Below are 20691 nucleotides of genomic sequence, written 5' to 3' on the forward strand. Positions count from 1 at the left end.
AAAAAAAAAATCCCTGTCTCAAAGCAAAAAAATCCTAAGTGAAGATGTAAGACGGGGCCTGGAGAGCAGGTGTGTGATGCTATGTCCAGCAGTTCTCTTCACTGTGAATTGGGGATAGTGTGCTCCAAAAGCAAGGCCACCCCCCCCCCCAAAAAAAGCAAGGCCCATTACCTACAGGCTCAGCTCACAGAGCTTAGACAGTGCTCAAGGACATGTTTTATTTGTCTCTAGAGATCAGGTGAATTCAGAGTTCCTATCACTGATCTAGGCCTGTGTTTGTGTCTTCCCTTTTTTGTTTTTTGTTTTTTAAATGGTTTTTAGAGACAAGGTTTCACTTTGTAGACCAGGTTGGCCTTTGAACTCATAGCAGTCTGCCTGCCTCTACCTCTTGATTGCTGGGATCAAAGGTGTGTACCACCACACCTGGCCCCTTTCCTCTTTTGATAAAAGGTTTCTCTGCATAGGCCTGGCTGTCCTGAAACTAGCTCTGTAGACCAGATTGGCCTCCCAACCCAAAGATCTGCCTGCCTGCCTCTGCTTCCTGAGTGTTGGGATTACAGGCGTGTGCCACTGCCCAACCCACCCATGCAAATTTCCTCACTCTAGATATTTCTCAGGAAAACGGTGGGACCATGACGTAGCCTGTGCTAGTTTTTGTTTTTTCCTTTGATACAGCTCTGGCTGCCCTGGACTCCCTTTGTAGACGAGGCTGGCCTCGAACTCACAGTGATCCATTTGGCTCTGCCTCCAGAGTGCTGGGATTAAAGGCATGCACCACCACGCCCAGCATTAAAATTTATTATTTTTTCTCTTTTTTAAAGAAAATTTATACAGTGCGCTGCCTGCATGTACACCTCTGCACAGAAGAGAGCATCAGATCACATTATAGATGATTGTGAGCCACCATGTGGTTGCTGGGAATTGAACTCAGGACCTCTGGAAGAGCAGTCAGTGTGCTCTTAACCTCTGAGCCATCTCTCCAGCTCCTATTTTTTCTTTTTTTGAGACAGGTTTTCACTGCGTAGCCTTTGCTATCCTGGACTCTTGTAAACGAGGCTAGCTTCGAACTCACAGCGATCCACTTGCCTCTGCCTCCTGAGTCCTGGGATTAAAGGTGTGTACCACCACGCCCAGGGTCAATTTTTTTTATTATTATTTATACAGTGCTCTGCCTGCCTGTGTGCCAGCAAGCCAGAAGAGCATCATATCACATTATAGATGGCTGTGAGGCACCATGTGGTGGCTGAGAATTGAACTCAGGACCTTAAAAAAAAAATCAGTGCTCTTAACCTCTGAACCATCTCTCTAGCCCCAAAACCCATCCATCTATCTATCTATCTATCTATCTATTTATTTTTGGTGCTTTGAGACAGGGTTTCTATGTGTGTAGCCCTGGCTGTCCTGGGCTCACTTTATAATCCTGGCTGACCTCAAACTCACAGAGATCCACCTGTCTCTGCCTCCCAAATTCTGGGATCAGAGGTATGCACCACCACACCTGGCTCTATTATGACTATTTTTCTTTAATGTGGATCCCATTACTTTTGTTGATCAGTGTCAGGTGTACCTAGAACAGCTTTGGTGGTGATACTGAGTTGACTGACTTATGAGGAATTACCGCTCGGTTGAGGAAGTGGGTCAGAGCAGAAGATGAATGGGAAACGCTCCCTCTTCTGCCACCCCCTGCTAGTGCCGCGTAAGACCCCATAGGAAGGTGGGCTTCAAGTCCCCGAACCTGCTGCCTCCAGCATCATTCTTGGATTGGTCTTTGGGACCTTGAGTTTAGATTGTATTTTAGCTATCCATTTACTGTTCATCCTCATTATTACTGTCCATTTTTCTTTTTTGAAAAATGGTTTCTGAAATAGAAAGTTACTTGGCTTGGCCTTCTGGTGCTTAATCTTGTCACATTGATTGGATCAGACAAATCTAGGAGATGAGTAAAAGTACAGCTCTGGATATGTCTGTGAGAGTGTCTTTTTTTTAATTGATTTATTTTTTAATTTTATTAATTTATTCAGATTACAACTCAATTGTTATCCCGTCACTTGTATCCTCCCGTTCCTCCCTCCCTCCCGCTCCTCCCTCCCTCCCGCTTTCATGCTATTCCCCTCCCCTCGGTCTATGACTGAGGGGAAACTCCTCCCCCTCTATATGGTCATAGGTAGAGTGTCTTCTTTAATTTATTTTATTTTTTTAATATTTGGTTTTCAAGTCAGGGTTTCTCTGTGTGGCCTTGGCTGTCCTGTACTCTTTTAGACCAGGCTGGCCTCGAACTTACAGAGATCTGCCTGTCTCTGGAGTGCTGGGATTAAAGGCATGCACCACCATGCCCAGCTGAGTGTGTCTTTTTAATTAGAAAAGGTTTTTCTGGTTTGGTTTGGTTTTTCAAGACAGGGTCTTTCTGTGTTTGCCTTGGCTGTCCTGGACTGGCTTTGTAGACCACGTTGGCCTGGAACTCACAGCAATCCACCTGCCTCTGTCTCCTGAGTGTTGGGATTAAAGGCATGTACTACCATGCTGGGCTTAGAAAAGTTACCGTGTTGGATGTGTGAACAAGGGTGCACACGTGTTGTAGCATGTACAGGTCAGATGATAGCTTTGTGGCAATGCCTCTAACCTGTGTGGGCTCCGGGTGGCTGTGCTCGGAGAGCAAGTGTTTTACCCCATTTCAACAGCCAAGGGTGTTCACACAGGTTCTGAGGGCAGCGACCTAATCAATGAATTGAGCCTCGATGGGTTTATGGCATGCTGGCAATTTGGGAGGTGAAGTAGGTCACAGGCAGCACATCCTGGGATTATCTCTTTATTCATATTAACATTTGTTATCTTAGGTCTATGAGTGTTTGCTGGAATGTGTATGTCTGTGCACCACATGTCTACTTGGTGCCTGAGGAGGTTAGGAGAGGGCATCAGGTCCCCTGGAAGTGGAGATAGTGGACTACTGTGAGCCACCCTGTGCGTGCTGAGCGCCAAGCCCAGACACTCCCAGCGGCAGCAAGTTCCCTTAGCTGCTGAGCCATGTTTCAGCTTACTGGAGTGGTTCTTGTGCTCGTCCCTCCTGCCTTCCTCTCTGTCGCCTCACAGTAACCAGTGTCCTCCCCGGATTGATCGACACCTCACACTGGGAGCCACGTTTCTTTGCCAAGTTGCTTTTTCAGATATTTAATCATGATGGCAAAAGTGATGAATACAATCTCCATCTTGAAGAGTATTGATAAACACAGCAGGCATGGGCTGCTCTTCTCTCTCTGGCCCTCTATACCATTGGTTTCCTTAAACCACTGAGGTCTTACTAATCTCTTGTTTCAGGTGAAGCTTATGTTTCTCTTATGGGAGTCACAGGCAGTCTCTGTATTTCTCTCTCTTGGGCGTGCTCCCTGCCATGCAGACAGACACTCTGGTCTCCCTTTAATGGTGCCTGTCATCACGGCATGGCCATGTTCCCTTCTGTGCCTTGTGCTGCCAGCCTAGCGTGCTAACCTTGACACTTTTCACTTGTTTCTCTTCACGTCTATCCAGTTGGTAGTGTATATTTTAAAGTTTTGTTTGTTTACCTTTAATATTTTGAGACAGGGTTTCTCTGTTTTCTTTCGGCTTTCCTGGAACTCCCTCTATGGACGAGGCTTGGCCTCAAACTTATAGAGATCCTCCTGCCTCTGCCTCACAGATGCTGGACTTAAAGGTGTACACCACCACCGCCTGGCCCAAGATTTTTTTATTTATATGAATGCCCTGTCTGTCTGTACATCTGTATGCTAGTAGAGGGTGTCAGATAGGTGCTGGGAATTGAATTCAGGGCCTATGGAAGAGCAGCCAGTGTTCTTAACTGCTGAGCCCTCTCTCCATTTATTTTTGGTTTTTCAAGACAGGGTTTCTCTGTGTAGCCTTGGCTGTCCTAGACTCGCTTCGTAGACCAGGCTGGCCTGGAACTCACAGCGATCCGCCTGCCTCTGCCTCCCAAGCACTGGGGTTAAAGGTGTGCACCACCAGGCCTGGCTAGCTGTCCTTTTTAAAGAGGTTTAAAAATTATGGGTGGTGTTGCAAATGTTCCTAAACCAGGCACCAGTTCCAAAAGAAATCGCTCAGTTTTGCTGAAATACTAATTACATCTCGTATATGTTCTAGAACAGGTCTGACATGTAGCTGCTACGCTCAGGGGCTATTTGCCTGCTTCTTACCATAGCTGCTGTGGCCATTCAGATGTCTGGGTGGAATAGTGCCTGGGTTTTCTCCTGTGGACACTCCCCTGCCTGTGTCGGCTACCCAGTGAGCACATCATCTGCATGAGGTCATCCTTGGAAATAACCTTCCCTGGGCTTCCTGGGCATATCCCAGAGAAGGGCCCAGCTGTGGATCGAGCAGCCAGTATCCTACTCTGCAAATGCAGTTTCTCCTGGTGAAATACTGTGGAATGGAGGTATACTAAAAGTTGCAGAGAAAGTCAGCATCTGTGTGGTGGGTTAGGTGCAGAGAGCCATACCTAACCCTGTCCTGACCTTTTATTATAGGCTTGTCATTACCCTAAAGAAATAAAAATGTTAAGTCATTGGCAAAAAGAAAAATAAACAAAACACCAGGCTGGGCCCTGATAGGTCCTGTATAGGCAAGTGTGAAAAGCAGCTTGCTGGAAGTACACGTGTCCCCACACTCTCTCTCTCGATGTCCTGAACTTAGCCTTGTATACTGAAGTCAGTCTTAGTCCAACATTGCATTTATCTCTGTTTTGTTCATCAAAAGCCCTTACTGTCCCGTTCAGGCCTCCATGGCCGTCTCAGGCCTCTAGACTCGCTGCCTCCTTTCCTTTGGGTGGCCTAGTTGTGCTTTGGAGACCTGGTAATACATGAGGCATTAGCTATCTTAGGGGTTCAGTCCAGGAGATAGATTTTGGAAGAGTGAGTGTGTGAGAAGTATTTTGATGTAATAGTGGATAGAATGCTTTCAAGCAAACCTACTTTCCACTTGATCTGGTTTTAGCGTAGCAGCAATTTTGCCATCACTTGAAATTTTGTCATAAGTTCTGTTGTTTGTTTTTTTTTGAGACAGGGTTTCTCTGTGTAGTCCTGGCTGTGCTGGACTCTCTCTGTAGACCATGCTAACCTCGACCTCACAGAAATCTGCCTGCCTCTCCTCCCAAGTGCTGGGATTAAAGGCCTCTGCAACTACATCCGGCTTTTGTGATAAATTGTTAACAGCACCTCTGTGTTCTGCCATCTTTGGTACCTGTGGGACCTTCAACTCCCAGGCTGCATCGTAGGGTACCTGACAGCTTCTAAGACTGAGGTCACATGCTCGAATGCACATCCTTCCTAAAAGTTGTATTCTCTTGGTTTTTTTTTCCCCCCTCCTTTTCTACCTAAGTAACCCTTTTGTCTAGCAATGGTACTGTTCATGTTTCCTGCAGCCTCCCTTCAGCCAGTAGTAGTCTCTGTGTTTGCTGTCCAAGAGGCATTGTTTTTTTATTTGGTTGGTTTTTGTTTTTTCAAGACAGGGTTTCTCTATGTTATCTTAGCTGTCCTGGACTTGCTTTGTAGACCAGGCTGGCTTCGACCTCACAGCAACCTGCCTGCCTCTGCCTCCCAAGTGCTGGGATTAAAGGTGTGCACCACCACGCCCGATGGAGGCGTTGTTAATGGGACATTGATGCAGTAAGTGTACACGAATTTGGGGTCTAGTGGATATATTAGTCATTTTTGGAGATCTGGATATTTAGCCTGAAATTGCCATGCCAACGGCCCCCTTAAACGACTGGATCAGTTCCCCTTACAGCAGGACAAAGAGTGAGCCCTGCCTCATGGCAGCAAGTTCTTCCTTCTTGACTGTTCATGGTTCATGAGTTTGGGCTTTAATGGGGCCTAGTAGGTTCTCAACCTGTGGGTCGTTGCCCCTCTAGGGCTTCATATCAGATGTTTACATTACAATTCATAACAGTAGCAAAATCACAGTTATGAAGAAGCAATGAAATAATTTTATGGTTGGGGTCACCACAACATGAGGGTCACAGCATCTGCAAGGTTGAGAACCACTGCCTTATAAGGCTTGTTAAATGTAGACACAGGCCTGGCAGTGCATGACTTTAACCCTACACTCAGTAGGCAAAGGCTGGTCATTCTCTGTATAAGAGGCCAGCCTTGTCTACAGAGCTTGCTACAGGATAGCCGAGGCTACACAAAGAAACCTTTTCTCGAAAACAAAACAAAAATGCAGTCACAGGGGCCAACCAGATAGTTTAACAGGAAAAGGCAGTTGCCAAGCCTGGCAGTTGTATTCAATGCCCCAAGTCTATGTCCTGGAAGGAAAGAATTGACTCATACAAAATGTCCTCTGACCTCCACGTGTGCAGCGACACAGGCAGCAGCGCATGCTCACACAGATGTTTCACTTTGGTCACAGGTAGTGAATAGTTGTTTCTGGGTGTGCCTTTGGGAATCTCTCCCAGTTGAGACTTGAGTTTCCTCATAAGAATTGTGGGTTAGCAGGCGGTGGGAGTGATGGTGCTGGTGGTGTGCATCTTTAGTCCTGGCACTGGTTCTCTTGAGTTTAAGGGCAGCCTGGTCTACACAGAGAAACCCTGTCTCAAAAAACATCTAAATCAGTCAATCATTCTAAGAGATGGAAAGGTGGTTGCAGCTTCTCTGGCCCGGTGTGGGACAGCAGGTACGTGACAGCTAACATGGTACAGATAGCATGTCCCTCCTTTGGGAGCCGCAGGCTGTAAAGCTTGTCTGTAGCTGGGCATGATGGTGTGCACATGAGACTTCACCACTTGGGAGATGGAAGCAAGAAGGTATTGCACTGGAGGTCATTGTGAGCTACACAGCAAGATGCTGCCTCGGGGAGGGGGGTGTGGCAAGCTAGGATGACAGCCATCAGTGTCATGTTAGAGGGTGTGAATTCTGTCCTGCTGTCATAGAACCTCTGTAATAAAAGCTGAGCAGATGTGCTGTAGTAGCTGTGTTGGGAGGGAGAGCGGTGAGCCCTTGGCCATCCATGAGACCCTGTATGCGCATAAGCACACAGAAGAATTTGTAACTAAGCCAATAAATAAAAATAATCTTGAGTTTAAAGGATGGTGGTAGACAGTGCACTGGCCAGCTAAAGTCATGTGCTCTGAAGAATTTGTTAATGTTCAGTAAACACACTGAGATGAGGTTGGATCTGTTCAAGCTTGTATGGCTTAATTGAACAATGATTTCATTAATTCAGTTGAGGTTTTGTTTTTGTTTTTGTTTTGTTTTTTTTTAATTATTTTTTGGATTTTTGAGACAGGATTTCTCTGTGTAGCTTTAGCTGTCCTGGACTCTCTTTGTAGACCAGGCTGTCCTCAAACTCAGAGATTCACCTGCCTCTGCCTCCCTAAGTGCAAGCTTGTTTGTTTATTTATTTATTTTTGGTTTTTCAAGACAGGGTTTCTCTGTATAACAGCTCTGGCTGTCCTGGAACTCACTCTGTAGTCCAGGCTGGCCTCGAACTCACGGAAGTCCACCAGCCTCTGCCTCCCAAATGCTGGGATTAAAGATGTGCACCACCACCGCCTGGCCCCAAGTTTATTTTTTATTTTTAAAATTTTATTGTTGTTGTTGTTGGTTTTTTTTTTTTTGTTTGTTTGTTTGTTTGTTTGTTTTTGTGACAGTGTTTCTCTGTGTAGCCTTGACTGTCCTGGACTTGCTTTGTAGACCAGGCAGGCCCAGAACTCACAGCGATCCACCTGCCTCTGCCTCCCAGGTGCTGGGATTAAAGGCATGAGTCTCAGCCACCCAGCAAGTTTGTTATTCTTGATGGTGGCTGTTTTGTTTTGAGACAAGGTCTTACTTTTTAACCCTGGCTAGCCTAGAGTTCACTGTGCACACTAAGCTGGCTTTGAGCTCAAGAGATTTGCCTGCCTCTGCCTTCTGAGTGCTGGGATTAAAGGAGTGTGCCACTGTGTCAGATTTGATGGTGAATTGAAGGGGGAATTTGGTGCCCCCTCCAGTGCCTGCCTTCAGCTTCTCTGAGGGGTTGGGAGTCCTACAGCTGCCCCTCTGCCCAGCATCATCCCCTGACTGTGTCTCTATGACCAAAGGAGGCTCTGACCTGAGGTGTCAGTACAGGCACCAAGATTGAGAGCTGCTCAGAGCTGTTTCCACCCAGGTCCTATCTCAGAACATTGTCATGGTGTCCTCTGTCAGGCTTGTTTTAAATGGGGAAATGAGGCCTGACATGTGTTGGCCTCTTGGCTGCCTTCTGAACAGCAGGGTGTGTGAGAGGCTGTGCTGAAAGGGTCTGCGTGAAGATTTAGCCGTAGTAGGGGCCAGGCCTAACTCGACCCAGGAAGTTCAGCTTGATGAGAGGCATCTGGGAGGCCTGTGGTTGTGAGGATCTGTGCCCCCCAACAACAGGTTCAGGATTTCATGGAATTAGCCAAGACGACAGGGTAGCAGGACCCTTTGCACAGGTGAGCTACAAGACCAGTAAGTGCCTGGCTGTGAGCAATTCCTGCCCTTGGTGGCTGGGCACAGATCCTCTGTCCACCTTGATGCTGAGAGCCTGCCTGTGGTCTCACTGGTCAGGCCTGCTTCCTAGGGTGCTACCTGAGGATGCCTGGTTCTGTGCCGACTTGATAGGACAGGTACCAGCTGTTACCACTATATGAAGCAGTGTCCATGAAGTCAGCTGTGGAAATAGCTTTGCTTACCTGGTAAAGACAGGATTAGGACCACACCTGTCACATCTTAAGTTATAAATGGGTCAGTGAGTACCTACGCCCAAGAGTGATGATTCGGAGGGAGATGCTGCATGACCCTAGAAGCAAGCCCAGTGAGGTACCAGGCCTCTTCAGCCTCATGGCCCTAAATGTAGCCAAGGAGATGACCGTATGTTAATAGGTTCTGTGTATGTGGGGACTAAAGAGTCTCTTAGGATTATTCAATTTTTTTTTTGAGTGGGTCTCACTCTAAACCTACCTGGCTTAAAATTCACTAGATAGCCCAGGCTGGCTTTGGACTATGGCAGCCCTTCTGCCTCAGCTTTTTAAGTGCTAGATTAACAAGCATTATCCACCATACCTGGCTTATAATTAAAGTTGTGTTTGTTTGAGACAGGGTTTCCCTGTGTAGCCTTGGCTGTCCTAGACTGGCTTTGTAGACCAGGCTGGCCTTGAACTCAGTGATCCGTCTGCCTCTGCCTCCCTAGTGCTGGGATTAAAGGCGACTGCCACCTCGCCCGGCAAGATTTTATTTTTTATAACTAATGTGGATTTTTATAAATATGTGGATGCCTGAAAAGACCAGAAAAGGACATCAGCCCCTGAAGCTGATGTTGAAGGTTTTAACCTGTCAGATCTGTGTGATGGTAACTGAACTGGAGCCCTGAAATGGTAGGAAGCACTCTGACCTGCTAAGCCAGCTCTGTCGCCCCTCTTTCTCTATTGTGAGGCAGGGAGCCCTGGCTTCCCTCAGACTGGTGTAGCTGAAGGTGATGGTGTCCCTTTGCCTCAGTGCCAGGAGTTACAGGTGTCCTAGATCCAGTGTTCCCTGTAGCCATCCTACCATATTACTTGGTATTAAGAAATTGTATGCTCTACAAAAAAAAGCAACTTGAATTGTGTGATGGTAAATCTGACGTTTTTAAATGATACTGAATTGTACTTTTGATGTGAGACAACATTCCAGATATTTTGGGGCCCTCAGTATGGATCCTGTATAAGCCTCAGACTCCAGGGGAGGCTCCTCAGAAGTCCAACAGGGACAAGTGTGGGACTCCAGGGTCAGGTGGGAGTGGCCCCTCATTCAGGAGGAAGCCAGCAATTGGTTCACTGCAAATAGATTAAGTCTATCCAGACTCGGCCATAGCACACCCCTCAGCTTTTAGGAATCTCACTCCAGGGACTGGCTCATTAGAACTGGAAGGCATAACCAACTTGACACCAGCTTCCTTGGCTCCTAGAAAGCTTTGCTGCAAAGCCCAGGGCTTGGCCAAGTGAGCATCAGCCCAAGCCTGCTTAAGCTCAGGTACTAAAGCTGCCTTTTAAAAAAGAGATGTATTAAAAAAGAGAGAAAGAGATGTATTTATTTATTATACAGTATACAGTGCCCTGCCTGCATGTACACCTGCAGGCCAGAAGAGGGCACCAGATCTCATTATAGATGGTTATGAGCCACCATGTGGTTGCTGGGAATTGAACGCAGGACCTTTGTAAGAACAGACAGTGAGTGTTCTTACCCTCTAAGCCATCTCTCCAGCCCCCCTAAAAGCTGCCTTTACTGTCCAAAATGTAGGAACTGTATTTTATTTTATATTACATTATTTTGTATTTTTGAGACAGGTTTTTCCTGTATAACCTTGGTTGGTCTGAACTCTTTGTAGGCCAGACTGGCCTCTTAAATCCCAGAGATCCACCTGCCTCTGCCTCCTGAGTGCTGGGATTAAAGGCGTGCGCCACCACGCCCGGCTCAGGAGCTATTTTTAAAGCACTGTGAACTTACTGAGCCACGCTGGATGATTAGTGGGAAAGGGCACCTGTTCCTGATAACCTGAGATCAGTCACAGACCACACATGACTGACTCTGAATAGCCCCTGTTTCCCTAAAACATGCTTGTTTCTAAGTGTCGAGAGCAGCACAGAGACCTTAAGACTGGGTGGTCCGGGGTCTATCTGAGGATAGGCCGCCAGTAGGGATAGTGTGGTCCAACCTTGAAGGCCCCAGAGGCAGCGGCTCTCTTGGCTTTTGCTAGAGCTGATGGGCCTGAGCATGGAGGTGCCATCTGGATAGTCCCTCTGGGCTCAGCAGGCAGTCTCTCTGCTTCCAGTTGAACCAGAACCTGTCCCTTCTGGACCACTGTTGGGGTTTTCTAAATATGTTTGTTGCTGAGGTTTAAGAAATTTATCTGATAGCAGGGTGTGGTGGCACGTGCCTTTAATCCCAGCACTTGGGAAGCAGAGGCCAGCCTGGTCTACAAAAGTGAGTCCAGGACAGCCAAGGCTACACAGAGAAAGCCTGTCTCAAAAAAAATTTTTTTTAGTTGAAGCCTGGTGGCACGTGTCTTTAATCGCAGCACTCAGGAGGCAGAGGCAGGCAGATCTCAGTGTTCATGGACTACACAAGAGAAACCCTTTCTCAAAAGACAAAAACAAACAAAAATCAGGGGGAGGGCGGTGGTGGATTTTTCCAGATTTTCTTCGTGTTTAGCTTAGCTGGATTGGGGCTTTATTTTTACAGGAGGATGCCAGTTTAAGAGGAAACAAATTGCTTTACCCTATAATTGGATGAGACAGAGTACAACAAAGAGGCTAAAAGCATAGATCAGAGCTGTGGTCAGTATTGTAGTGGCCTCTGTCCAGAGAGGAGGAGCCCAGTGCTGTGCTCCCGTTTTCTGTTTGCTCCGAATGGCCAAGGCTTTCAGGAGCTGCTCTGTGGGTTTGAGCATCATGGGAACCCTGGTACCTCCAAGAGGTCAGCCTCTTCCCTGTGCTTCCTGTTGTGGGGCAGTGGTCACCCTGCCTGTGCTAAGGCCGAGAGCTGTGGTGCTTCCATTCACAACGGCCGACTTAAAGCTCCCGAGGCAGGTCTAGGATACTGCACTGTCTTATCCAAAGCTCCTTGACTCTGGTGTTCAGCTATACACAAAATGGAATTTTACATATGTTGGACAGAAATAAAAGGATCAAGCCCCGGCCAGAAAGGTTCCAGAACTGCAAGGACCTGTTTGACCTGATCCTCACTTGTGAAGAGAGAGTCTATGACCAGGTTGTAGAAGGTGAGTGCACACAGCCTGATCTCCTGTTCGCACTGTGCCACCAACACAAGGCTTGAAGACCATGGATAAGGGAAAACAGGCCTGGCCTCAGGCCCTGGGCCACAATAGGGCAATCCCCATATCCTCTGGCCTGCATGGACATCTGCAGGAGCCTGTGAGGACAAGCAAGAGGACTGATGTCTAGGAAAACCTGTCTTTGTAAGCCTGTGGCCTCAGTGTCTGCTCTTCCTGTTTTATTGGGCCTGGCATTCTATGGAGCATGCTGTTGGTGCCAGTGCTGGCTGGCATAGCGCGGCCTGACTCAGCCTGTGCTATGGCTGCTCCTCATGCTTGTCCCTTGGGTGTGGGTGCTCACTCCAAGTTACACTCTACAGCATTCAGGGCCAGGATTAGTGGGAACTTGGACACATCCTCCGCTGGTGTCTGTTAATATCTGCATCTCTTGTTTCCAATCAGATCTGAACTCCAGAGAACAGGAGACCTGCCAGCCAGTGCATGTGGTCAACGTGGACATCCAGGACAATCATGAGGAGGCCACCCTGGGGGCCTTCCTTATCTGCGAGCTCTGCCAGTGTGTGAGTCTGTGCAGTCCCTACCAAAGGAAGGAGCTGCAGCTGACTTGTTAATGCTAAATAGAGAGACCAAGACATGCGTGCACTCTTAGGGAGTCGGCCAGATGCCTTTGGCTTGCTGCTGCTCTGGGAGGAGTGATGCCCGACATCTCCCAGGTCACAGCACAGGCCTCTCCTGCAGGACTGACAGCTAGAAGAGCTGACCTGGCAGTGTCACAGATGGGCCTGGGGACTCCCAGAGGGTCTTACCTATTTCCTCATCCACCTTTCCTCCTTTCCTCCCTCCCTCTTCTCCCTCCCTCCCTCCTTCCTCTCCCTCCCTCCCTCCCCTGGCCCCCTTGGTCTTTTGAGGCAGGGTTTCTCTGTATAGGCTTGGCTGTCCTGGACTTACTTTATAGATCAGGCTGGCCTCGCACTCAGAGGTCTGCCTGCCTCTGCCTCCCAAGCTGGGAATAAAGGTGTGCGCCACCATGCCCAGCTTATTTACCCACCTCTAAAGGCAGTCTTGCAGCAGCTTCCTAAGGGCTAGTGTGGCTGCTGTGTGGAGGTGTCGCACTGTTGTGTGCTCTACAGGGACTTTGTGGGAAGACCCATATGCCTGGCCTTGTCTGCCTTTGCCCTTGAGGATTATATTTAGGTTAGTTGACAGGGACAGGCTTGATGCCCTCTTGGAGGAGCCACACCACTGCTAGACTCTTCCACTCCGTGCTGTTAATGAACTTCCAGCAGTTGAACTTGTGGTTTGGTGATGATGTGGAGAAAGAGCTGAGACCAAGGAGACATGCCAGGGCAGCGTGGTCAGCAGCCAGCCTGCTTCATGGAAGTGTTCAAGGAACTGCTCGCAATGCCTGGCCACCTTTCAAGTTTTCACAACCAGGAGCAGCTTTGCTATCTTGGGATGTAGTGGCCAGATGTGCTGTTAGCACGCTGCAGTGCACACAAAGCAGGGTCAGCCCCTGCACTGGGCAGTTCTGTGTGCCTCCTGATATTCATTGCAAGGTTAGCACAGCATAGGCTGACATGGCTTCCATGGACCTGTGACGCCTGAGAGCAGAACCTGAGGTCCAGCTGTGGGGTCCAATCCTTCCTTTAAATGCAGCTTTCCCACTCCCAGCCTGGGGTACAGCTGTGGTCACTGTGGAAGGCTGGTGGGAAGGGACCACTGGGATAACCCGGAGGAAGCTACCCTGAAGCCTGGTCCCTGCAGGAGGAAAGATGGGGGGTGGGTAGGGCAGGCACGTCTGATGCCTGGGCATCACGCAGGGCTTTGCTTCCCCAGATCCAGCACACGGAGGACATGGAGAATGAGATCGATGAGCTGCTGCAGGAGTTTGAGGAGAAGAGCGGCCGGGCCTTTCTGCACACCGTCTGCTTCTACTGAGCCACCTGTGGTTGGTGCGTGGCCTGCCCTGCACAGCCACCTTGGAGCCACTTTTTCAATGTGTTTTCCCTTCTGCTGTTTGTTTATACTGCTAGGTGCACATCACCAATGCACTGTACGTATGGGATGAGAAGTACACAGAAACGCCAGGTTTGAGTCCATTGTTTTTAACCAAAAGAAATAAAAGACGGTTTACTGTACAGCCTAAAGCACGTGTCCGTTGTTGGCCGCCTAGCTTTCCATTGCTGGATTGTACAGAAAAATAAAGCATTAGGCTGTCTTACTGGAGGGAAAACTTGGAATCACCAGGAAATGGGTGCTGCTGGAAGCCCTTGATTGTTCTGAATTCCTGGCCTGAGCCCCTGCGGAGGAAGAGGCTACCCAGGGCCTGTGTGATCTGACACAACTGACTGCATTTGGAACCTATGGACACAGTGGGGTCTGTACTTGGGGCTGCAGTCAGCCGTCCCATTACCTCTTTTGTCACACAGGGTAGGGTTGGTTCCTATATTGTCGCCTCTGGACAGGACTGGGTCCCAATTTGGTTCCCAGTGTCACAGGCAGCCACAACAGGACCATGGACACTGAGCCGCTGGCTTCGAGCTACCGTCCCAGCACCACTTCCTTCCCGGAAGCCTGCTAGTCTGTCTCACTAATGCCGCATCTTTATGGCACCCTTGGTTGGCCCATTCCGTATCTCCGTCCTTCTTGCCCTCCTACCTCTGGTCATGTAGTCATAGTCCCTGGCTCCTCTGACTTTGCAGGCCGCTCCTCTGGAGGCACTTTGTTGCTGGATGCTGGTTGCAGACCTTCCTGTCCCTATTGGGACCCAGGGGACCCAGGAGAAGGGGCCTCTCTTGGAGAAGTAGAGCAGAAACGACCACCCGGTCCAGGCCAAGGCCGAATCCAGCGTAGCTGGCACTGGGCAAGGAGACCCAGGGCCAGGACTGATGAGATGGGGCAGAATGTGGAGCTGAGGCCGGAGGGGAGGGGTCTCGGCCTGCGTCACAGGGATCGCAGCGGAGAACCTCGACCCTGGAAGCTGGCGCGGGGCGGCGAAGTCCCTCCCCGGAGGCGGAGGCAGGAGGAGGAGGGAGGAGATAGTGAGGAAGAAAAGGAGGGAGGGAGAAGCCTGGAGGAGGGAAGGGGGAGGAGGGAGGGGGCCTCCGCGCCGACCGCAGGGAGCCGGGCGCAGGGAGCACCGGAGGGCGGAGCGGAGTGCGGCCAGCAACGGGCGGCGGGCGAGCGACCCCACAGCAGCCCCCACACCTCCGCTGCCGGTGCCCGCGCCTGCCCCGGGGGCCCGCGGCGGCCCGGCGCGCGAGCGCTGACCTCTGCGGAGGCGGCGCGGGCTCAGCATCGGGCCGGGGCCGGGAGGGGCACCGGGGCCGGGGGGCGGCGCTCCGGCCCGGCCCGGCCCCGCCCGATGTCCATGAGTGCGAACACCATGATCTTCATGATTCTGGGGGCGTCGATCGTGATGGTGAGAGCGGAGGGGCTTCCCGCGCGCGCCCCCTGCTTCTGCCGCCCGCCCGCCCGCCCGCGCGCGCGCCTACCCTACCTCGCTCCCTTGTTTACTGGCCCGCGCGGCCTGCGCTGCCCTCCGCCGCTCGCCCTGCGCTACCCTCGCGGGGCCCTCGCCCCGGCTGCCCCGCGTTTCCCCACCCATCCATCCCCCACCCACCCACCCACCCACCCCGGCAGCCCAACGCTCCCCCTCGGCACCCCTCTTCGGCCCGGCCCACTCCTCGCCCTGACCGGTCATGGGCTCTTCCAGGCCATCGCGTGCTTGATGGACATGAACGCGCTGCTGGACCGATTCCATAACTACATCCTCCCGCACCTGCGGGGCGAGGACCGCGTCTGCCACTGCAACTGTGGCCGGTGAGTGCGCCCCGGCTCTAGGCACGACACGCGTGATCACACTTGTGCAGCGGGCCCCACTTGGCCGGCGAGCCCGGAGCAGGCTGGGCCGCAGAGCCTGGCTGAATGGTGGGGCCCGCTTCAGCCCGTCAGGTGCTGGGGGAGGGGTGGCCAACGGGAACCCCAGGTCAGCCAGCTGCCTCCCTGGGAAAGGAAGCTTGACTGAGTCTGTTAGGAACTCCTTCCTCCAGTTCCCTTAGAGAAACGGCTGCCTGCTGGTGCCGTTCCGAGCCAGGGAGCCTCCTGGTCCCAGGACCGCGAGGCCTGAGAGCAGCAGCAGCAGCAGCAGCAGCCCCTGTAGTGCCCACAGTGGAAGCCAGGAAGCTGGTTAAGCCTGGGACAGTAGTCTTGCCTGTGACCCAAGTCTTCCTCCCGGGCCTACTGTGCCCACGGCAGGCAGTGCAGGAGGTTAAGACAGGAAGGGCCTACCTTGAGGAACACCTGCCACAGCTGATGACTGTAGAGAGGAGGAGCTGAGGTAGGCTGAGGTTTGCTCAAGGTCATAATGAGACCCACCACACCCTTCAGGGACCGCCCCCTACTGTGCATGTGTAGTGATGAAGTCTTCTGGCCTTGCATGTTTGTATGTCCATGTATGAAATAAACATCTTCTCATGAGCCGCGCATGTGTGTACTGTCTGTGCATATACATGTGCGTACACAGCGCACTCGAACATCCGCATGCACTCATTGTAGAGATTGCCTTCATGCGAACCGTTGTCCCTACTGGACAAACTAGGAGGAAGTGGATGGAGGTTAGGGGTAGACTTGCCTAGCGTTACACAAGTAGAAAAGAATGGGGCTAGGACCCCAGAACCTCGGCTTCTAACCCCCACCCTGTGGTTCTGCCCCAGAGGTCTTCCTACACTAGGGGTGCAGAGTATGTCAGGACAGTTGCAGCTCTCCTAAGTGCATATGTGCCTATGGGTACAGGCACGTGTGTTGCAGATCATGGGCATTACAGCAAGTAGGAAGGGGGTGTACATGACCCTCACATGCACTGGGCATGGTCAGGAAGATTTGCTGTGTGGTCCCACGTTTCCAGAGAGTCCCGTGCTCCAGCTTGGTGCAACACCCGAGGGCTCAGAGAAAGACGTGAGGTCAGCCCTGCTGCCCCAGGCCATGTCTGTAGGTGAGTTCTGAGGCCTTCCCAAGACAGTATCCGCAGAGTGACTGGGCCCATGAAAGTTGGGAGTGAACACTACAGACAGGGCTGTTACACTGTGGTTGCCGAAGCCCTGGCCTTGACAGCACACTGTGCACCTGAGCACGGAGGGTGTGCTCTTAGAGTGTGTTTACACAGCTGATGTATGTGCATCTCCTGTAGCACCCAGAGCACCCGTGGGCTTCATGTAAACAGACACCTGTAGAGTGGAACGTCAAGGAAAGCCTGTGTGTGCAGAAATGTGGAGAGCCACATCCTGCTGTGGACAGTGTTTCTGCGTGTGTCTCTCTACATGTATGTGCTTTGTACCCAACTCTACATACAGAGTATGTAATCCGTTGCACAAAGCACTCTTGTATATTGATTGCATATATGTGTATGCATAGTACATGTATATTAAACAATATACAGTTGAGTGTGCTCAGGGGAAAATGTCAGAGCATCTCGGTGTGGGTGCAGATTAGTTTGCAAATGGGGTATCTGTGCACATACCATGCACACATGTGGTGTCGGCAGTTTGCCTACGTGTACACGCTCTGTAGAATAACTGTACATACGTGTCTGCCTTGTACCTGGCTAGTCGCAGTTTTAGGCAGAAGACATGTATGTAAACTAATGTCCCGAATCAAAGCATGACGGCGGCAGGCAGCATTTGTGTGTACACACGGATCCATGCACATGACGGCATCCCGCAGAAAGGGGGTTCAAAGCTGAGTGAGTGTGCATCTGTGTGTAACGCACCATGCTCATACCCACAGTGTGCACAGTGCATGGGTGTGGGGGCTTGTGGGGCCCATGTCCACGGTGTACATGCTATGTCCTGTGCATGCGGACAGTGTGTATACATGACACACATTGGACCTCGAGTGGACACATGGCGGCATGTGTCATGAGGATAGGACACATCAAAGACATTCATTTTGGGCACAGCACATCCTGCTTTCATTGAGAAGACCTAGCTGAGCCCCTGCCCTCAGGGGCCTTGTATGGATTTAGGAGGAGCCAGACAGGGGGAGGAGGAATTGTAGTACCCAAAGTTAACTAACGGTTATAACCTCTAACCCCTGGATTTCTGAAGCTCCATGTTGCCCTACTTGTAGGCTACCCAGGGTCCTTCTGGGGCCTTGGTAGCTTCTTTGTGTGTCCTTTTCTTAGCAATGTGTTGGGGACGGTCAAGGGGAAGGACATGGGGCCCAGGCTGGCCCAGTCCCACCAGAGCCTGTGACAGTCAATTCCTGATGGTCTGGAAGCACTATCTTCCCCAGAGCCTGGTCAGCATTATTTTCTGCACCAGGATAGCATCCCTCCATCATGAGGACAGTGGCTGCTCATGAGCGTATGAGAGATGGCTGCTGGGTGTCAGTCATGGTAGCTCCAGCAACCAACTGAAGGCTGGCAGCCTAAGCTTTGCCCACCGGGACCGGCCAAAATGTAGTCCACAGAGTTAGCCCCCAAGGGTCCCCAAGAAGGCCAGAAGGGGATCAGAGGAGGGTTCCTCCTGTCCTTCCCTTCCCACGCTCTCCTGGCTTTGGGTTTAAAGATACCAACCCTACTGTGAGGAAGCATCCATGTGTCCCTTATTGGGCCAGGGACGTCAGCGGATGGATATAAGGGAGGACATTTTTAACTGGGGAATGGCTGAGGGTCTTGTACAGACAGGCACAGGTTCCAGCCTCTCACTGAGAGGAGGAAAAGGTGCAGGGTTAGGAAGTGAGAGGCTATTTTCAGCTTGCATTTGAGGTATCTGTAGAGCCCACGTGGAGACTCACAGGCAGCTGGGGCTCCTAGCAGACACGGTGGGCAGTGGAAGGAAGGCCCACCCACAAGTGGGCTAGGAAAGACAGTCTCATAGCAGAAGCTGAGGCAGCCTCTGCTACTGTCACTAAGATGAGAGATGCTAAGAATGTGGTCCCAGAGGTACCCTTGGTACCCAAACCAGTGGCTCCAGACATCGGGTCTGCTGCTGGCTTGGAGTTGGACCATCCATCAGTTGGCCCGATGGACCTGGAACAACAGGATAGAAAGACTTCCTGCAAGTGGTGTTCAGACAGCTCTGAACGGGGGACACCAGCAGCCAGCAGGAACCTTGCGGGAACTCCAGCGCAAGCTGAGACCATCTAGGGCACGAAGGCAGTGGACAGTTCCAAGAAGCAAAGGGCACAGGGTGGGCTGAGGCACAAAGAGACCAAGGACCATGGTGGGCGCTTATACCTAGGAGAGGGCTCTAAAACCTCAATAGCTGGAACCAGCCCATCAAAAGGACACTAAGTATATGACAGAATGTGATCTGTGGTGGGCACGAATGAGGGGAGAGGTAAGACAAAATCTCCAGCAGAGTGGGCAGGAGGTAGACACTGAAAGCCAGAGTCCCAAGGAGTGTGTGGCCCGTGGGGGGGGGGGGCAGGGGGGGCAGCGCACAAGAACAAATGCTGTTCTTGCCGGTGGCCACCAGAGAGCAGTATGTGGAGGCCCAGGGGCATGCCTGGTGGGCCTTGGTCATTTGGCCGTGCTAGGACCTTAGGAGCTCCTCAGGGCCAGCAGCGGGTGAATTGTGAACCCTGCTACATCCTTTGGAAGGATGGCATACTGGGTGGACATTCTTCCCAGCCATTCCTACCCTCCTTGAACCTGATCTCCAGGGCTACTGTCTCCACCTGTCCCAGCAGTTCTGCCATGTGACGTGATCTGTGCCTGGGGGGTGCTGTTTCCCCTCCCAACCCAGCACACAGGGATCGCTTCAGAGAACTTCCCAGGGTGGCCCATAGGAATCAAGCCATCCACCTTGGGTCCCCTAGCCTGCCCAGCACGGACCCGGGGAAGGCTGGGCCAGGGTTGGCAGGAGAGGTGCCAGCCCACCCTGCCGCCCCCAGGCACCACATCCACTACGTGATCCCATACGACGGGGACCAGTCGGTGGTGGACGCCTCTGAGAACTACTTTGTGACAGACAATGTGACCAAGCAGGAGATCGACCTCATGCTGGGCCTGCTGCTGGGTTTCTGCATCAGCTGGTTCCTGGTCTGGATGGACGGCGTCCTGCACTGTGCCGTGCGTGCCTGGAGGGCCGGACGGAGCTATGGTGAGTGCCTCGCGCCTCTGCGGGCACCACTCCTGGCCCAGCCCGGCCACCTGACTGCCCTGTCCCCCTGCAGATGGCTCGTGGACCTGGCTGCCGAAGCTGTGCAGCCTGCGGGAGCTGGGCCGGCGGCCGCACAGGCCCTTCGAGGAGCCCACGGGTAACATGGTGCACGTGAAGCAGAAGTTATACCACAACGGCCACCCCAGCCCACGGCACCTGTGAGCGAGCGCACAGGACTCGGGGCTGCTGCGCACATGTAAAAGGACCTCGTGGACACCCAGCTGGCAAGACGGGACTGCGGCCTCAGGCCCAGGGTATGCTGGGCTGTGGCCAGCTGGGCTGTGGCCAGCAGGCAAATCCAGTGGAAGGTGCTGTCTCTTCTTTTTATAAAGGGGGTTGGGTGGGGGCTGGGGTGGGGCTGGCCACTGGGCCTCAGGGACAGCAGCCTGGTCTCCACAGGGAGCAGGACACAGAGGCAGGCTCTCAGAAGTATGGGGCCAGGGGTGGTGGGTCCACAGTGGGGAAGAGGCATGGCCTGGCTCACGCTAGCCCAAGGCCACATCTCGTCGAAAGCCACTGTTTGTTGAGCACCTGCCATCCATCCGTCCGCCCGGAGGGGAGGGATGTATCAGGGCCTGCGCCCATCTGCACACGGGAGCATGTGCATGGGGCGTGTGCGACTGGAGGGTGGGGCTGGAGGGGCGGGCCCCCAGCAGCAATAAGGATGTGGTGGCCCCAGGTGTCCCAGCCCTCACTGTGAAGCCCACCCTGCCTGGCCAGTAAATTCTCCAGAAAGCTCCAGCCTCTGCCTCTTCCATGACCTATGTCCCAGGGC

The 20691-nt window shown here is 51.9% G+C and overlaps 2 protein-coding genes and 1 long non-coding RNA gene across 4 annotated transcripts in view; 2 read left to right on the plus strand and 1 right to left on the minus strand.

Annotated features, from left to right (window-relative positions):
* The window catches only part of SSU72 (SSU72 homolog, RNA polymerase II CTD phosphatase), a 35045-nt gene extending 21147 nt beyond the window's left edge, over positions 1–13898 (plus strand). The window contains exons 3-5 of the mRNA XM_084786051.1: positions 11597–11736; positions 12193–12311; positions 13588–13898. Of these exons, the coding sequence (XP_084642177.1) occupies positions 11597–11736; positions 12193–12311; positions 13588–13689 (361 nt within the window). The 3' untranslated portion in view covers positions 13690–13898. The remainder of the gene's footprint in view (positions 1–11596; positions 11737–12192; positions 12312–13587) is intronic.
* On the minus strand, positions 13753–14544 carry LOC311599930. Its single transcript, XR_014780066.1, has 2 exons — positions 14410–14544; positions 13753–14051 (listed from the first exon to the last, which is right to left on the minus strand). It is a non-coding gene; the product is annotated as an uncharacterized lncRNA (long non-coding RNA).
* On the plus strand, positions 14048–20657 carry TMEM240 (transmembrane protein 240). 2 transcript variants are annotated; one of them, XM_084786048.1, is made up of 4 exons: positions 14048–15172; positions 15467–15573; positions 19648–19856; positions 19930–20657. In XM_084786048.1, the coding sequence occupies exons 1-4, from the start codon at positions 14345–14347 to the stop codon at positions 20076–20078; spliced, it is 1293 nt and encodes a 430-aa protein (XP_084642174.1). In that variant the 5' UTR covers positions 14048–14344; the 3' UTR covers positions 20079–20657. The 2 variants fall into 2 exon arrangements, with proteins under 2 accessions (XP_084642174.1, XP_084642175.1); XM_084786049.1 differs by having other exon boundaries at positions 19742–19856.
* The last annotated feature ends 34 nt before the right edge of the window (positions 20658–20691 follow it).

The sequence above is a fragment of the Acomys minous genome (assembly GCF_964271855.1).
Source record: "Acomys minous genome assembly, chromosome: 6".
NCBI lineage: Eukaryota > Metazoa > Chordata > Mammalia > Rodentia > Muridae > Acomys > Acomys minous.

What these genes read in the sequence shown, in the direction of transcription:
- TMEM240 (XM_084786048.1), top strand. Translation starts at nt 14,345, where the DNA reads ATGCCGCATCTTTATGGCACCCTTGGTTGGCCCATTCCGTATCTCCGT. An exon ending in TGGGGGCGTCGATCGTGATG is followed by an intron (nt 15,173 to 15,466) that starts GTGAGAGCGGAG and finishes GGGCTCTTCCAG; the next exon opens with GCCATCGCGTGCTTGATGGA. An exon ending in GAGGGCCGGACGGAGCTATG is followed by an intron (nt 19,857 to 19,929) that starts GTGAGTGCCTCG and finishes GTCCCCCTGCAG; the next exon opens with ATGGCTCGTGGACCTGGCTG.